We start from the raw sequence: 19,119 nt of genomic DNA on the forward strand, positions 1-19,119 counted from the left end.
AGGACTGTTGTTACTCCAACGTGTACCTAACCATAAACATCAATGCCTTTCTTAAAATCAATACACAGAAGTATATATTTTTAAACCTGCATATTTAGCTAAAAGAAATCCAGGTTAGCAGGCAATATTAACCAGGTGAAATTGTGTCACTTCTCTTGCTTTCATTGCACACAGAGTCAGGGTATATGCAACAGTTTGGGCCGCCTGGCTCATTGCGAACTAATTTGCCAGAATTTTACGTAATTATGACATAACATTGAAGGTTGTGCAATGTAACAGGAATATTTAGACTTAACTTAAACGTTAGCTTTCTTATATGGCACATATTGCACTTTTACTTTCTTCTCCAACACTTTGTTTTTGCATTATTTAAACCAAATTGAACATGTTTCATTATTTATTTGAGGCTAAATTGATTTTATTGATGTATTATATTAAGTTAAAATAAGTGTTCATTCAGTATTGTTGTAATTGTCATTATTACAAATAAATAAAATAAAATAAAAATCGGCTTTTTTGGTCCTCCAATAATCGGTATCAGTATTGAAAAATCATAATCGGTCGACCTCTAGTTATCACCCCAGAGAAGTACACTAGTAAATGCCCTGTATAACTAATCAGTTATTTGGACTAAAACAACTGATTGTTGAGCCAACCCAGGGTTGTACTGACAGTAAATCAACTTTGGATTTGATTATTGTATCAGATCAAGAGAATGTCTCATGTACTAAACTGTGATGATGTTGATCAAGCTTGGCATCTTTTTAAAGACCTGTTTCTGTCTGCACTAGACTCTCTGGCTCCGATGAAACAAATTCAAATCAAACAGTAGTCAGGGAAATGGATCACTTCTGAGATCTTAGACCTCATAAAGAAAAGGGTCCAGATTCAGATGCAGAAGGACAACTCTACAAAAAGATTATGATGGTTATATTAACTGCAGAAACCAGGCAAGATACAAAATGGATAAGGCCAAATCCCAACATTATATAGACGTCGTTAATGACAACTTACATCAGCCTCGTAAACTGTGGAAAATTTTAAAGGACATTGGCTCAAAACTTCCCCATAAGGTAAAATCCTGTAGTATTGGCCTGGATATTGATGATATTTTATGTCATGACCAGACCATTTTTTTTACCACTATAGCCTCATCTCTGGTTAAGAAGTTACACACCTGCTCTGGACACTATGGCTAGTCTTTCATTAACAAATTTTACCATAGCAGAGGTATCACAAATTATTTGTTTGAGCTGTGCATGGTAACAGAGGACAAAGTTTCCAATCTACTATGCTTAATGAGCACAAACAACGCAACTGGGCTGGATAACCTCCGTGCAAGATTCATAAAGGATAGTGCTTGTGTCACCGCTAAAATGATAACGCATTTTGTAAACCTTTCTATTAGTAGTGGTACATTTCCCAAGGATCTCAAAACAGCCCGGGTGGTTCCACTCCACAAGAAGAGCAGTAAAACAAATGTAATAACTTACAGGCCTGTGTCAATCCTCAAAACCTTATACAAAGTTGTTGAGAGATAAGTTTTTAATCAACTTGAGGGATACCTTCTTGAGCACAAACTTCTTTATGAACTACAATCTGGTTTTAGAACAGCTCATTCCACTGATACTTATCCACCTTTTTGACCACATTAAGCAGGAAAGTGAGAAGGGGACCTATACAGGTATGGTCATGTTAGACTTGTAGAAAGCTTTTGACACTGTGGACCATGATATTCTCCTGATGAAACTGAAATGCACGGGTCTAAATTATGTAGCAGTGAATTGGTTTCAGTCTTATCTGACCAACAGAACATAAGTATGTAATGTTGGTGATGTTCTGTCAGAGGCCAAAGAAATATCCTGTGGAGTACCGCAGGGATCAATTTTAGGGCCTCTCTTATTTTTTTTATATACGTTAATGATATGCCAGATACAGTAACGTGCAAACTCTTGCTTTATGCTGATGATTCAGCCATACTGGTATCAGGGAAGGATACAGTTTACATTGAGGAGACCCTGAGTAAAGAATTACATTTTGTTAGAGATTGGTGGTCTGACAACAAATTGTCACTACATTTGGGAAAAACTGAATCGATTTTGTTTGTAACAAAACGTAGATTGCTTAGGGTTGACAAGATAACGGTAAACTGTGCAGGCAAGGAGATTGAATCTAAAACAAGTATCTTATCTTGGTGTGTCCCTAGATCAATCCCTTTCTAGAGACCTGATTGCTGCTAAAATCCTTTCTAAAATGGTGAACAAATTGAAATGTTTATATCGTAACACTAGATATTTTAACACTAAAGTTAAGAAACTGCTTGTCTCAACCTTGATTCAGTGTCATTTTGATTATGCCTGCTCTGCTTGGTATAGTGGGCTATCAAAAAAAATAAAAAAAATATGCAGGTCATGCAAAATAATGTTATCAGGTATATGCTGAATGTCCCTCCTAGGACCCACATGGGGGTACAGGAGTTCCGGGAGGTGGGCTTGTTGCCTTTCGAGTCCAGAGTGGACCAACTTAAACTTAATCATATGTTTGACATCTTATTAAAATGTGCCCCAGGTTACATGAAAAACCACATTGATATGGTCTACTCTATAACCAACACAGTCACAATACCAGATCTAGTCTTATGTCTTGTAAAATCCCAAGAGTAAACAGTAATGCGAGGCATTTGTCTATGGAATAGCCTTCCCTTGGAGATCAAGCAAAGAAAAAGTAAAAATAGCTTTAAAAAGCAGGCAAAGGTTTTCATTTGGACATTGTCTAAGTAAGAAAAAAACACTACACTGCCCCTTGTGCCCCCTACTGCTGGTCAGATGTATTTATTTGAAGGATCGGTATGATTTGCAATTAATAGATTGTTTTAGTGTGAAATGAATATGGTTGATTTTTAAGGTTAGGGAGAAGTGCAGTGAATAGTGCCACTTTTCAGGATGTCAATATAAATTAATGTATTTATGGTTGTTTGTAATTTTGTCTTGCCTTTTGAATCATTATATACATTTTCGTTTTTACCATTGAGAACCACTTTGGAAACAAGTGTTTTAATTAATACTTTCAAGTGATATCCTCTGGGTCCACATTGTCCATTTTGTTGTATATGTCTGTTTCCCAAAATAAATTCAATTCAATGTGACAAATACAATTTAATTTAGATTTGAATATACTTTTGAGCATGGTGAAGTTATTATTTACACTTTGGATGGTGTATCAATAAACCCAGTCACTACAAAGATACAGGCGTCCTTCCTAACTTTGTTGCCGAGAGGAAGGAAACCAGGCCAGTTAGAGTTTAATGGCTGTGACAGGAGAAAACTGCAGATGGATTAACAACATTGTAGTTACTCCAAAAATACTAACCTAATTGACAGAGGGAAAAGAAAGAAGCCTGTACAGAATAAAAAATACCCCAAAACATGTTTGCAACAAGGCACTAAAGTAATACTGCAAAAAATGTGGCAAAGTGATTTCACTTTTTGTCCTGAATACAAAGTGCTATGTTTGGGGCAAATCCAATACAACACATTACTGAGTACCACTCTCCATATTTTTAAGCATAGTGGTGGCTGCATCATGTTATGGGTATGCCAGTAATCCTTAAGGACTGGGGAGTATTTCAGCATAAAAATATTCTACGGAATAGAGCGGAGCACAGGCAAAATCCTAAAGGAAAACCTGGATCACCTTTCAGCAGGACAATAACCTAAAACAGAAGGTCAAATCCACACTGGAGTTGCTTACCAAGAAGTCAGTGTACAGTCAGGTCCATAAGTATTTGGACAGTGACACAACTTCCATAATTTTGGCTCTGTATGCCACCACAATGGATTTGAAAGGTAACAATCACAATGTGCGTCAAGTGTAGACTTTCAGCATTAATTAAGGGTTTTGGATGAACCGTGTACGAATTACAACCATTTTTATACATAGCCCCCCAATTTTAGGGGCACAAAAGTAATTGGACAAACTAACAATCATAAATTAAATTGGGATGTTTTAATACTGCAAATCCTTTGCAGTCAATGACTCCCTGAAGTCTGGAACCCATAGACATATCCAGATGCTGGGTGTCTTCCCTTGTGATGCTCTGCCAGGCCTTTGCTGCAGCTGTCTTCAGTTCCTGCTTGTTATTGCAGCGTTTTGACTTTATCTTATAGATTTTTAAAATATATTCTTTATTACTTTTACCCCTTTTTCATGGTATCCAATTGGTAGTTACAGTCTTGTCCCATCGCTGCAACTCCCATACGGACTCGGGAGAGGCGAAGGTCGAGACCCGTGCGTCCTCCGAAACACAACCTAGCCAAGCCGCACTTCTTCTTGACACAATGCCTGCTTAACCCGGAAGTCAGCCGCACCAATGTGTCGAAGCAAACACCGTACACCTGGCGACCGTGTCAGCGTGCATTGCGCCCAGCCCAATTGTGCGCCGCTCCATGGGTTTCCTGTCTACATGCCCACGCCATAACACTACCTCCACCTTGATTCACAGATGAGGTGGTATGCTTCGGATCATGAGCAGTTACTTCCCTTCTCCATACTCTTCTCATCATTCTGGTACAAGTTGATCTTTGTCTCATCTGTCCATGGGATGTTGTTCCAGAACTGTACAGGCTTTTTTAGATGTTTTTTGGCAAACTCTAATCTGGTCTTGCTGTTTTGAGGTTTACGTCTTGTGGTAAACCATCTGTATTTACTCTGGTGAAGTCTTCTCTTGATTGTTGCCTTTGACACAGATACGCCTACCCAAGGGTGTTCTTGATCTGGCCAACTGTTGTGAAGGGTATTTTCTTCATCAGGGAAAGGTCTTCCGGGCCTCTTGGTGTTCCTGAGCTCACCAGTGCGTTCTTTTTTTAAAAGAATGTACCAAATAGTTGATTTGCCACGTTTTTGGTATCTCTCTGATGGGTTTGTTTAGATTTTTCAGCCTTATGATGGCTTGCTTCACTGGCAGTGACATCTCTTTGGACCTTTTACTGAGGGTTAACAGCAACAGATTCCAAAGGCAAATGTCACACTTAAAATCTCTAGACTTTTTACCTGCTAACTTGTAAATGAACTAATGAGGGAATAACACACACCTAGCAATGGAACAGATGAGCAGCCAATTGTCCAATTACTTTTGGTCCACATATAAAAGTACTGTAATTCCTACACCGTTCACCCGATTTGGATGTACACTGCTCAAAAAAATAAAGGGAACACTTAAACAACACAATGTAACTCCAAGTCAATCACACTTCTTCAGAAGTGTGATTGACTTGGAGTTACATTGTGTTGTTTAAGTGTTCCCTTTATTTTTTTGAGCAGTGTATATACCCTAAAATTAAAGCTGAAAGTCTGCACTTTCAGCTCATATTCATTATTTAATTTCAACTCCAATGTGCTGTGATAGACAGCTAAAAAAATAATAACTTGGTCAATGTCCAAATATTTATGGACCTAACTATGTTTCTGACTTAAATCTGCTTGAAAATCTATGGCAAGACTTGAAAATGGTTGTCTAGCAATGATCAACAACCAATTTGAGTTTAAAGAATTTTGAAAAGAATAAATGGGCAAATATTGTACAATCCAGGTGTGCAAAGGTCTTAGATACTTACCCAGAAAGACTCACAGCTGTAATCACTGCCAAAGGGGATTCTAACATGTATTAACTCAGGGGTGTGATTACTTATGTAAAGCAAAAAAAAATTAAACATGTTTTCACTTTTTCATCACGGGGTATTGTGTGTAGATGGGTGAGAAAAAAAAGCTATTTAATACATTTTGAATTCAAACTAACAACAAAATATGGAATAAGTCAAGGGCTATTAATACTATCTGAAGGCATTGTATCTAAATATGTAAATTAGTTTAACTATCCCTTTAAAAGCGGTGCTAGAGTCAAGAGAGACTATGCTGCTCCCAATACTTAAATCCCTCAATTACACCAAATCCATATTATTGAACAGTGCAATTGTGAAGATGCCCCTTTCTGCATCGACACGTCACCCTATGTGAGGTTTACTAGATTGTACTTTCCATTAGTGACCAGTGACCACCTAAGCAATGATTATTTTAATGGAATGCCTTTTTTATGTCTCAGTGCATGATTGTGTTTAATATTTCCATACTTCAAATAAAGTATGGAGAGCAGCAGATTAGGTGCTAAACCAGTTTAAGACAAGATCCAACCCAAAAATTGTATGAGCGCTAGGAAGGAATAGGCGTGACTCTCCTATTTTAAATATAGTATATCTGTGCCATAAAACCTTTAAATTAAACATTTACAGTGTTTAAACCAATTCTCATTGTATAAACTGCCTTAATTTTGCTGGACCCCAGGAAGAGTAGCTGCTGCAATGGCAGCAGCTAATGGGGATCTATAATAAATACTAATACAAATCTCTCTTAGTGCAGGGCTGTTGGAGTAGAGGTTGGGGTTGGCCTTGAACTCTATATAATGTCAATCTGTGCTGCCACCACTGTTGTGTCCACTGCCACCTGCTACCGTCTCTCTATGGCCGTACTGTGTCTGCTTTCACTGACCGGCCTGTGCTCTCAGACAGCATACACAGCCCTGGCAATTCTCCCTGAATAGGCTCTACACACACACACACACACACACACACACACACACACACACACATACACACACTTCAAAAGATTCAGTTTCACACACGTGCAACAGGTGGCTCCGTGGCGCAATGGATAGCGCATTGGACTTCTAGGCTTGTGAATGTGAGGTGATTCAAAGGTTGTGGGTTCGAGTCCCACCGGAGTCGCACTTTAAAAAAAAATGGATACAGTAAAATATGATAAAGGAAGACAAAATTATCTTAGTAACTCTTTTAGCAAATTTTTTTTGTTAAAAGTAGTATAGCATTTCGAAAGAGACTTGAGTAAGGCAAAATTCTGATATGTGTCTTTGGCTAAATACATATAATATTTCTCAACGATCTACTAAAACACGTATTTTTGTGAGCTAAATTTAACATAGTGACTTTTTAAAACATTGTTACAGCCTTATTCTAAAATTGATTAAATTGTTTTTTCCCCCTCATCAATATACACACAATACCACATAATGACAAGCCAAAACAGGCAAAACTTTTTTTTGCAAATGTATTAAAAATAAAAAGTATTCAGACCCTTTACTCAGTACTTTGTTGAAGCACCTTTGAAATCTTTACCTAGATCCTCCCAGTACGTGCCGCTGAAAAACCTCCCCACAGCATGATGCTGCCACCACCATGCTTCACCGTAGGGATGGTGCCAGGTTTCCTCCAGATGTGACGCTTGGCATTCAGACCAAAGAGTTCAATATTGGTTTTATCAGACCAGAGAATCTTGTTTCTTTAGGTGCCTTTTGGCAAACTCCAAGCGGGCTGTCGTGCCTTTTACTGAGGAGTGGCTTCCATCTGGCCACTTGATTGGTGGAGTGCTGCGGAGATGGTTGTCCTTCTGGAAGGTTCTCCCACCTCCAGAGGAACTCTGGAGCTCTGTCAGAGTGACCATTGGGTTCTTAGTCACCTCCCTGACCAAGGCCCTTCTCCCCCGATTGCTCAGTATGGACGGGCAGTCAGCTCTAGGAAGAGTCTTGGTGGTTCCAAACTTCCACCCATTTAAGAATGATGGAGGCCACTGTTCTTGGGGACCTTCAATGCTGCAGACATTTTTTTAGTACCCTTCCCCAGATCTGTGCCTTGATACAATCCTGTCTTGGAAAACAGAATTACCAAGGATAAGAAGTAGGCTATATGCATTCGAAAAGTATTCAGAACCCTTGACTTTTTCCACATTGTTACGTTACAGCCTTATTCTGAAATGGATTCAATTGTTTTTCCCCCCTCATCAATCTTCACACAGTACACATAATGACAAAGCAAAAACAGGTTTTTAGAAATATTTGCAAAAATAAATAAATAAAGTATGACATTTAAATAAGTATTCAGACTTATTACTCAGTACTCGTTGAAGCACATTTGGCAGTGATTACAGCCTTGAGTCTTCTTGGGTATGAAGCTACAAGCTCGGCACACCTGTATTTGGGGAGTTTCTCCCATTCTTCTCTGCAGATCCTCTCAAGCTCTGTCAGGTTGGATGGGGAGTGTCTCTGCACAGCTATTTTCAGGTCTCTCCAGAGAAGTTAGATTGGGTTCAAGTTCGGGCTCTCGCTGGGCCCCTCAAGCACATCCAGAGACTTGTTTCGAAGCCACTCCTGCATTGTCTTGGCTGTGTTCTTAGGGTCGTTGTCCTGTTGGAAGGTGAACCTCTGGAGCAGGTTTTCATTAAGGATCTCTTGGTACTTTGCTCTGTTCATCTTCGCCTCGATCCTGATTAGTCTCCCAGTCCCTGCCGGTGAAAAACATCCTCACAGCATGATGCTGCCAACACCATGCTTCACGATAGGGATGGTGCCAGGTTTCCTCCAGACGTGACGCTTGGCATTCCAGCCAAAGAGTTCAATATTGGTTTTATCAGACCAGAGAACCTTGTTTGAGAGTCCTTTAGGTGCCTTTGGCGAACTCCAAGCAGGCTGTCATGTGCCTTTTTCTGAGTGGCTTCCGTCTGGCCACTCTACCATAAAGGCCTGATTGGTGGAGTCCTCACCACAGAGGAACACTAGAGCTCTGTCACAGTGACTATCGGGTTCTTGGTGACCTCCCTGACCAAGGCCCTTCTCCCCCGGTTGCTCAGTTTGGCTGGGCGGCCAGCTCTAGGAAGAGTCTTGGGGGTTCCAAAAACTTCTTCCATTAAGATAGTGATGGAGGCCACTGTGTTTTTGGGGACCTTCAATGCTGCAGACATTTTTTGGTACCCTTCCCCGAGATCTGTGCCTCGACACAATCCTGTCTCGGACCTCTACAGACAATTCCTTCGAACTCATGGCTTGGTTTTTGCTCTGACATGCACTGTGAACTGTGGAACATTATATAGACAGGTGTGTGCCTTTCCAAATCATGTTCAATCAATTGAATTTACCTCAGGTGGACTCCAATCAAGTTGTCAAAACATCTCAAGGATGATAAATGGAAACAGGATGCACCTGAGCTCAATTCCGAGTCTCATAGCAAAGGTTCTGAATACTGTAAATAATGTATTTCAGTTTTTTTTGTAATACATTTGTAAAAAATTCTAAAAACCTGCTTTCGCTTTGTCATTATGTAGGATTGTGTGTAGATTGAGGAGGGGAAACAATAATTTAATCAATGTTAGAATAATGCTGTAACGTAACCAAATGTGGAAAAAGTGAAGGGGTCTGAATACTTTCCAAATGCACTGTATATTCCTCTCTTGCTTCTCCTTCAGTTTGGAAGAAATGTATTTGTTCAAAACTGTTAAACTATTGTCTTTCTCTCTCTCTGAGTCAATTACTCACCACATGTTATACACTGCAGTGCTAGCTAGCTGTAGCTTATGCTTTCAGTACTAGATTAATTCTCTGATCGGGTTGACAACATGTCAGCTGTTCTCCAGCTACATCATGTTGCTACCCTACAGAGTGCTGTTGAGGCTAATGTAGACCTTCTTTGGAAAATAGTATGTTTTAATCAATTATTTTGTGACGTGATTATATTTAGTATAGTTTAATCTAAAAAGGATAACTTATTTAATGTTTTACCATTAATATTTTTATGAAATTCACTGAGGAGGATGGTCCTCCCTTCATCCTCTGAGGAGCCTCCACTGCCTCACAAGTAGAGGATTATAGTTTTCGGACTAAAAGTGTGTGCACGCAGGCAGCAGTTTGTGTGAAAATGGAACCAAAATGTCCATTACATATGTTTTCTGGAAAATTCACAGAAATATTGTCCTTTGAAGGATTGTTTGGGGCTTTGGGTTTAGCCAGCAAGGCCTCATTTAAGGACGTATAACTTTTAGTCTGTACATAACATGGAACAGTTCTGGGCAGTAAAGAGTTAGTTTTTCAAAATGCTTTTGCTGCAGCAACGTACATCACAGGGTGAAGCCAAGCGCCAAGTTCATAGCGATTTTCTAACCATAATATACAATAATATGCCCCTGATGGCGCAGCTACAGTGCTGTGAAAAAGTATATGCCCACTTTCTAATTTTCTCTACTGTTGTATATGTTTGATGCTAACGTTATCAGATCTTCAACCAAATCCTAATATTAGATAAAGGGAACCCGACTGAACAAATAACACAACAATTACATACCTATTTCATTTATTTCATAAACAAAATTATACAACACCTAAATCCCCTGTGTGAAAAAGTAATTGCCCCCTTACACTCAAAAACTGGTTGTGCCACCTTTAGCTTAAAAAATATAGAAAAATCAGAAAGGGGGTAAATACTCATTTGAGTACTCATTTGAGTACCGTACTCATTTGATTTCATTTGACTCATTTGAGCTTGAAATAAACACAAATCCCAATAAACACAATGTAACTTTGAAACAATAAAGCCAAACACCCAATGACAAAAGATAAGTTACACACACAAAAAGAGAAGAACACTCACCAGGTTCTCCTTCTCGATGCGCTGCTGCTCGCGCTGCCTGTTGAGGGCGCTGTGGTAGAGGCGGACAGGGGGCGGACCCCCTCCTCCTCCGTTGGACCTCCTCCGGGAGCTACTGGTGGTGCTGGTACCGCCTGTACTACCCGGTCTCGAATGGGGCGACAGCTGGCGCAGCAGCCTCTGGTTCTCCCGGTCAATCTGCCGCACCTCGTCGTTGCTAAAGGAGTAATTCTTCCTGTTCCTGCCTCCACTGGGACAGTCGATGGCCAGGCCACTCCCCAGGCGACTGAGGAAGGCTTCAGAGAGAGAGGAGGGAGAGATGACAGAGGAGGAAGCAGCAGATAAACATTTTGTTAGTTAACTGTCTGATTTGTTACAAATGGAGCATCTGCATGTCAATGAAAATATTTATAAAAACATATGTAAACCGCCACTTTCTCAGATAGCTCCTGTCCTCCTGGACTGACCCCCCCGCCCGCCCGCACACACACCTCAGCCCCTGCGTCTCCCCACCTCACCTTCTTCTACATCTGGGTTCCAGGAGCCCCCTTCCTCCTCCTCCTCCTCCTGGGGTATGCTGCTGAGGTTACCAGTGGGAGCGCTCCCCTCTGTCCCTCTATGCTGCTGCTGCTGCCTGACACCCACACTCCCAGGCCCCACACCCTCCTCCTCCACCACCACCCTCCCCACTCCCAGGTCCAGGGACTGAGCCGGGCTGACGTCGGGGGTGGACAGTGGGGTCACGTCAGTCACGGTGTCCTCCTCTTCTTCAAGGGTGGCGGTGGTGTGAGGCATCTCTCTGGGCGCTGCCGAGCCCAGCCTGGGAGGCCTCCATCTGGGAGAGGAGGGCATGGATGTCTGGTGGGTTGGGAGACCGGGCTTGGGAGAGGGCTCTGGGCATCCGGTATGTACCTGAAGGAAGAATAAGATGCATTCAGGTAGTTGTTTTAAATGTTAAAACGAGATAAATTCTGGATTTTAAGAGTGTCTTAACTCCTGCTGAACAACTTACTGCGACCATAACAGTGCCTACATTTACATTTGAGTCATTTGGCAGATGCTGAAGCCCTTTTCCAGACTGTTATGCAGATTGACATAGTTAGCAGTGATTCTCAGTACTCCTGTGCCAGTTGAGTACTGCAGGTTTTTGTCCCAGCTTAGCGCCATCACACCTGATTCAACTTATCAACAGATTATGAAAAAAATAAGGCTCAGTGGCAAATGAATGTCCAACTAGTCAGTTACAACTGTGTGGAGTTTGTGACAGCAACTATGTGAGCTTATTATAGACACTATGTCCTGGGAATTCTATGATATTCTATATAGAAGACCCCCTTACCTTCCTCATCTTCATTAGTGCAAACCGTAGCGAAACATTTTGCTACAAAAACGTGTTTCTAATTAGGTCCCTCCCCATTTCAGCCCGTTTGGTTCGTAGTGAATTCAACCCAGGTGTTTCACTGCTGAGCTGGGACAAATAGCTGGACCCTGTGCGAATACTCTTAAAATGCATCCTGCTTTCGTCCCTTCCTTGAAGTAACCATTGGGTATGCGTACAAAGCTGGGCAGTACGGCAGCTCTCTCCAGGAGCAGGATTGAGAATTACTAGCCTAAGGCAGTTAGACAAGAACAAGTTGTAATCCTACCATGTCCACAGAGTGAGAGGGCTCGGAGGAGCAGCTCTCCCCACTGCTGTAGCTCTCATCCGTCTCCGACTCGGATGAAGTGGAAGACGGGGACAAGCTCCTGTGGCGGAGCTTCCTGACAGGCTTCTTGGGAATGCCGTGTTGTGTCCCAATAGGTCCGGGTATCAACCTTGGGTTAACAAAATATAAAGTCACGAAACAAAGGCTTAGCCATCCAACTGAATGACATGGCACAGTCTAGATAAGAACACAACCTGGTAAACAGAGGATGCAAATGCTTTGCCTGCATATTGGAACACTATACTGTTGATTTGATGTCTGTAATGCACAGGTGTCAAAATCATTCCACGGATGGCAAGTGTGTGCAGGTTTTCACTCCTCCCTTGTACTTGATCAATTAACCCTCAGTCCTGAGGCCCCATCTAAAATTGGCTCCATTTCCATTTCCAATCCATTTATCCAACTTTCATATATCTGCATGTCCAGCCCCTAAGATTTGCCTCATAATGAAGTGTTTTACCATTGTAGGACAACCAGGGCTACAAGTAGAACACAAAACAATTTGAAATAAACAGTTGCATTCACGAGTTTTATTTATTGAAAATTTCAATAAAAAAAACAAGTCTCAGAAGCAAATGAATATCCAACTAGTCAGTAACAACTGTGTGGAGTTTGGAGTTTGTGACAGCAACTATGTGACCTTATTACAGTATTATAGACACTATGTCCTGGGATTTCCTATGATCTTCTATGTAGAAGAACCCCTTACCTAACAACTCATGTAACTTGTGAACATCATAAAGCAAAACATGTTACATGTGCATGTTCGTGAGAGTCTCAGAGTAGATATCTTTTAATAGTTTGTAGCTCAAACCATTAGGACTCTACAGACGTTTTTGTAAGACCCGGCCCGGGCTCCTTGAGGATCCACCCTTGTCTCACAAACACTGCTCTAGCTCAGCCTCCGTTGATCACAGACTAATGAGCAAGGCAGTTAACCCCCAACAACAACTGCTCCCCGGGCGCAGATGATGTGGATGTCAACTAAGGCAGCCACCCGCACCTCTCTGATTCAGTATTGGTATCTACGGATGCAGACGAAATAAACACATCCAACGGTCCAACTCAGAAGTCTTTAGCTCAAACAAAAAATGTTAAAAAGGGGTTATAAGTCCAAAATGCACCAGCAGTTAAAGTTACTGATTAGTTAGGAACTCCGCTCACCTGGTTGTTTAGGTCTTAAATGGACACAAATTGAAAGGAAATAACAAAAACTAGCAGACACTGCCCTCCACGAAATGAGTTTGACACTCCTGCATAATGTTACATGCTTGTTTGCTGCTATCTTGGCCAGGCCTCCTTTGGGAAAGACATTTATAATCTCAATAGTCACTTATAAATAATAAATACATAAAATAATAAATACACGAAGATAAGAAATTGTATGCCTGATTTAAATGTTGAGAAGGAAATATGGGATTTCTAAATAATCAGGAAAATAAATATTTGAACCTTTGACCCAGTGGCCTCCCTGACTCTTCCTCGCTTTCATCTTGGCTCTGATGATAGCCATCTTCATCATCATCGGCGCCTTCTTCCTGCTCCTCTGCCGATGACGCCGTGCGGATGTCGCTGGAGCTCTTGGAGTGGATGCTAGATACCTCCTCTGCACCGCTGCCGTCCTTCACCTCCGACTAGACAGGTAAGTGAATATAGTTTACAACTACTACAGATATTACAACAGACCATGGTTTGACATATTTGTTTTACTCAGCTCCCTGGTCATGGAGCAGTTCTCAAGCTTTTGATGGATGTGTTATTGAAATGATTATCACTAAGAACATGAATGATGAGGATTGCATTTGATTTGACTACTGTTTCTTTTAAATCTGTACTGTATTGTATAAAAACAATTGGAATTCTAATGGACATTTTTAGGATTAAATCATGTATTTTTTTCAAATAATTATGCTTCCTTGACATTGATTTTGATTAGGCCTCAATTCCAATGTACCCCACGCCTGGGCAGTTGTATTGAGTGACATAATGCCACCTTGTGGCGTAAAGTAGAATGAGGAAGCCACAGACTTTTAAAATGTTTTCATTTAACCTTTATTTAACTAGGCAAGTCAGTTAGGAACAAATTCTTATTTACAATAACGGCCTCTCTCGGCCAAACCCTAAACCGGATGACGCTGGGCCAATTGTGCGCAGCCCTATGGGACTCCCAATCACGGCTGGTTGTGATACAGCCTGGAATCGAACCAGGGTCTGTAGTAATGCTTCTAGCACTGAGATGCAGTGCCTTAGACCGCTGCGCCCCTCGGGAGCCCTGCAACTTGCCTACTACAAGTTATTACTCCTGCATGCTGTTATGCCTGCATGTGCACTGTAAATCGGTTACAGATAGGGTGCATTCTGATTTTATAATAAAGTACTTGTTGCCCTTTCCTTGTGACTTCACCTTTACCCTGGCTAAAGTTATTGGGAAAAGTCACAAGGGAAATGGTAAAAGATGACAGTGGTTATTTTCATCAGACTATCCTTGTTCATGCCTTTCTTACAGAACATTCACCAAATAGCTTCACCATTAGCATGCCTACCTCTGATTTATTGGACGATATGCTAGAAGACCTGCTCCTCCTGTCTTCGGCCTCAAAGCCATGACCCTTCACCTCTGTCCTCGGTTGAAATATTACTCCTGCAGGACTAGGGTCCCTAGTACCACCACCGGACCTCTCTGTACCACTACGCCGCTCTGTCTGTGTAGCCTCCGGCTGGATGTCTGGCTCCTTTCTAGCCTCAGAGCTTATTTCACTCTTTCTTTCACTCTTCCCTTGCTCTTTGCCGATGCTGTCACAATCAGCGTCGCTGTCGAAAAACGAGTGATCCACCTCGCCCTCCAGTTCTTTGGGGCTGTACATAACAGTTGTCTCCTTCAGCACTCTGGTCGAGAACTGGAGAGAGATAAGGGGACATTTAAAAAAATATATATTCGATACTCTCAGCTGGTTAATACTTCATTTAAATTCGAAACGGTAGCCTGTAGGTGACCCTCCAATCATCAATGATTGACATATTTAATCAAACCAGCATTAGCAATGTTTAGGCTATATGCATTGTATTTGTTGACAAACGGCTTCGTACACACAATCTAGCTACCTACATAATGTCAGCTACAGTAGCTAGCTAACTGTGAAGGAAGTCTAAAAAGCACTTTTACAGTACCCAATGCCAAAGGCATTTAGCTATTGTATTTGACCACAGGACAATGCATCTAGCACTTAATTGCAAGTTTTATTGATCAACGTAAAACATCCACATTTCTAATTGAAGAGCTAGCTAACTCTAGTAAAACAGTTAATAGGTGTACGTTAGCAAGGTGTGGAAGTTCCTTGATATCACTGACGTTAACGTTAGCTAGTTAACGTTACTGTTAAGCTAGCTAGTAGTTAACGTTACCTAGCTAGTAGAAAGACTGACACTTTTACAGTCAGTACCCAAAGTGACGTTACCCAAGAAATTCTGCTTGGGCATTCTGCATTCAGTAATTTATTTGACTACAGGACACTGCATATAACGCTTCAGTGTAGCCTTGATTGACGGGAAAGCTCGTAACGTTAGCTAGCTCAAGTAAAACATCCACATCTCAAATGGAAGTTAGCTAGCTAGCATAAAGACAGACAGTTAACTTTACTGTAACGTTATCAAGTCAGTATCCTACAAAAGACCGAATCACATCGGCTGATCCTATCAAGAAAGCTCTGCTAACGTCAGCCACCTAACCTAGCTAGCTAGCTAGCTACAATAAAGCACACTAGCCATGTTTTTTTTACGACCTTACCTGGCATGCACGCTAAATGTATGACTCAAGACAAATCAGTTGGTTAATTAGCTAGCTTTGTTTTTTAGTCTATGCCGTTATAACCAAGCAGTCTCCATGTAACGTTACTTTAAATGGCATATTGAAAGTAGTTTGCTAACGTTACATGAAACGAAGCTAGACTAAATATGTGTGGGTTGAATAGCTACTGTAACTAAGCAACGTCTTCTTTTTAGTGTGGCTTTCCGGAAGACTAGACACTGTGGGCAGGGTTGCCAGGTTATCAAATTTTTTAGCCCAATGACCCTAAAACTACACCCAAGGCCTGAAAACTATCCCAATTGTTTTTGCGCAACAAGAGAGTACTTGACACATTAAACCCAATAAACTGTTTTTCCATAAATTAATGGAGCAAATTAAGAAGGAATATCTTCTAAGTAACTTGTAATGACGTTATGATCGGGTTTCCATCAAAATAATAAGTATTGCGAGTTAGCTAAAGTAATAAAGGAATTTGAATATGTTGCAAGAGAAAAGATAATTCAGGCCAGATCATTTCTATCAATGGATGTCGATTTAACTCTGTCTACTTTTGGCATAAATTTGACAGGAGAGTTAGAGTGATGAAAGTTAGACAGAGGATATCGAAATCTCTACCCAAGAAACACTTGGAAGAACTTAAAAAACGAATGTTATGCAATTTTTCGGGAAATTGTGCCTTAATAAGTGCCAGATGTTAAGACTACATACAACCCGTTATAAATGGCCTATTTGCTAGATTGGCTACTGACTCAAATCTTGGTTTATGATTGCAATTCAACTTTGCCATTGGTTTGCTTAGCTAAATGCAGGTAGCCTATAGCCCCTGATAGGCCTACATCTAATTTCAGATAGTCTAGGCAAGATGTAAACTGAACGATTTAGCAATTTGCTTAGTTGAAATTGACATTCTAATTTATTCAACATGAATAGTGAGGTTATTTAGAGGTAAAAATTGCTTGTATTGTCCAATAGCCTGCTGGAATACGCTTCTGGGGATGGGGTCTTAATTTAAATCACTAAAAAAATATTAACAATATGGATATGAACTGAATATGCTTGACAACATCAACCAGTGTTTTATCTGGAGCCTAATCTGACTGACTGTTACTGTCAATCTAATGCATTCTAACAACAGCTGACAATTGCGATAGAGCTGTGACCAATGCTCCCTACAATTTTGGGGGGCACTGAGCAAATTTTAGGTCTTGTGAGCAGAAACTTGAACATTGTGAGAATTTACAATGAACACTGAGGCTGTACGCTTACAGTTTTAGACAGTAGCCAATAGGCTATTGTGGCTATCTGAGCATAATGTAGGCCTACCAACAAAACCAATGGAGCAAATCCCATAACATTTTCACATGGAAATAGCTTTTGGTTTCTATGATATAGCCTACAGTAGCCTATATGTGGTGTTCAACGCAGGCCTACATTGCATGAGACTTTTAAAAACGTTTTTACATTATGAAGGGCTTGATATTAATACTTTTTTACTTGGTCTGTAACATGATGTACCAAATAGGCGACTGTAAATTGCATTGTATTGTGTTGTATGATGCAAGAAACCACTTTACAATATAAAATGAATTATTATTAACAGACAGAGAATTAGACAATGTAAATTGTTGTAATATTTGTTCTGTCTTTGGAGGATTAAACAGAAATCCCCCATCCGCTTGTTTTAAAAATAGCTATATTTTGGAGATCATTTCATTTTCAAATACCGAAAGTGAGAGGTTGTAATCTGAATAAAGGGAAAAAGGCCCTTTGCAACACAGGGTGACATTCTTACTAATCTGCTAGAGAAACAGTTTGGATTTGAGTATAGCTTTGTATGATGTAAGCCTTTAATGAGAGGTCTAATGCTTTAATATTTAATAAAAATATATTTATTAAAGAACTATTTAATATTTCTGCCCTCCGAATTCATATTCATTAGATAAATAGGCCTGTTTAATTTTGTCTGGCTTGCCATTCCAAGGCTCTGAAAAGCATCCAATTATCTCTGGTCCCGTGCCGTCGCTGGGTCGCGGATACGAAAGGTTCAGGAGGCCCTTAGCACTTCATATCTGGATTAAAGACTACTGCCATTCTGTTGGCATACCTTTTATAGATAACTTTGACACCTTCTGGAAACAGAAGATGCTCTACAGGCATGACAAAGTCCATCCAAATCATCTTGGCTCCTGGACTCTTTCCACACATTTCAAGGCTGCGTTGAGACAATGATTTATCAATGAAGCAAGCCCTGCTCAGATAATCCCTACTTTTGTGTCGCTGAGTTGTCGTAGTTCTGCAGAAAATGTACATAATCCCAAGAGCATTGGAAGTCCCTTGAATGCCTCTATTGATCCTATAGCAATTGCATGCAGTAAGCATGTGTCTATGAACCAGAGTTATACTGTTAGCACTGAGGTGGTGTGCCCTAGTAGGAAGTTGGCTGTGTGCAGCTCACCCTCCACTATCAGCTCAAACATAAATATCACTGTCATGTCCCCTCTCTCCACTGGGATTATCTGCCTCAAACCCTATTACAGGGGCTGAGTCACTGGTTTACTGGTGCTCTTCCATGCCATCCCTAGGAGGGGTGTGTCACTGACATGATCTTCCTGTCCTGGTTGGCGCCCCCCCTTGAGTTGTGCCGTGGGGGAGATCTTCATGCGCTATACTCTGCCTTGTCTCAGGATGGTAAATTGGTGGTTGGAGATATCCCTCTAGTGGTGTGGGGGCTGTGCTTTGGCAAAGTGGGTGGGGTTATATCCTGCCTGTTTGGCCCTGTGCGGGGGTATCGTCGGACGGGGCCGCAGTTTCCCCCGACCCCTCCTGTCTCAGCCTCCAGTATTTATGCTGCAATAGTTTATGTGTCGAGGGGCTAGGGTCAGTCTGTTATATCTGAAGTATTTCTCCTGTCTTATCCGGTGTCCTGTGTGAATTTAAGTATGCTCTCTCTAATTCTCTCTCTATTTTTCTCTCTTTCTTTCTTTCTCTTTGAGGACCATGCCTCAGGACTACCTGGCCTGATGACTCCTTGCTGTTTCCAGTCCACCTGGTCATGCTGCTGCTCCAGTTTCAACTGTTCTGCCTGCGGCTATGGAACCCTGACCTGTTCACTGGACGTGCTACCTGTCCC

At 41.1% G+C, this 19,119-nt stretch overlaps 1 protein-coding gene and 1 non-coding gene across 2 annotated transcripts in view; one reads left to right on the forward strand and one right to left on the reverse strand.

Annotated features, from left to right (window-relative positions):
• Positions 1-16,183, reverse strand: part of cfap97 (cilia and flagella associated protein 97) — a 32,720-nt gene extending 16,537 nt beyond the window's left edge. The window contains exons 1-6 of the mRNA XM_038999874.1: positions 15,969-16,183; positions 14,728-15,081; positions 13,637-13,818; positions 12,125-12,293; positions 10,997-11,390; positions 10,482-10,774 (exon numbers count right to left, since the gene is read on the reverse strand). Of these exons, the coding sequence (XP_038855802.1) occupies positions 10,482-10,774; positions 10,997-11,390; positions 12,125-12,293; positions 13,637-13,818; positions 14,728-15,048 (1,359 nt within the window). The 5' untranslated portion in view covers positions 15,049-15,081; positions 15,969-16,183. The remainder of the gene's footprint in view (positions 1-10,481; positions 10,775-10,996; positions 11,391-12,124; positions 12,294-13,636; positions 13,819-14,727; positions 15,082-15,968) is intronic.
• On the forward strand, positions 6,685-6,776 carry trnar-ucu. Its single transcript is given in 2 exon segments — positions 6,685-6,721; positions 6,741-6,776. It is a non-coding gene; the product is annotated as a tRNA-Arg (tRNA).
• Positions 16,184-19,119: the final 2,936 nt, after the last annotated feature.

The sequence above is a fragment of the Salvelinus namaycush genome, chromosome 8 (genome assembly GCF_016432855.1).
Source record: "Salvelinus namaycush isolate Seneca chromosome 8, SaNama_1.0, whole genome shotgun sequence".
NCBI classification, from domain to species: domain Eukaryota; kingdom Metazoa; phylum Chordata; class Actinopteri; order Salmoniformes; family Salmonidae; genus Salvelinus; species Salvelinus namaycush.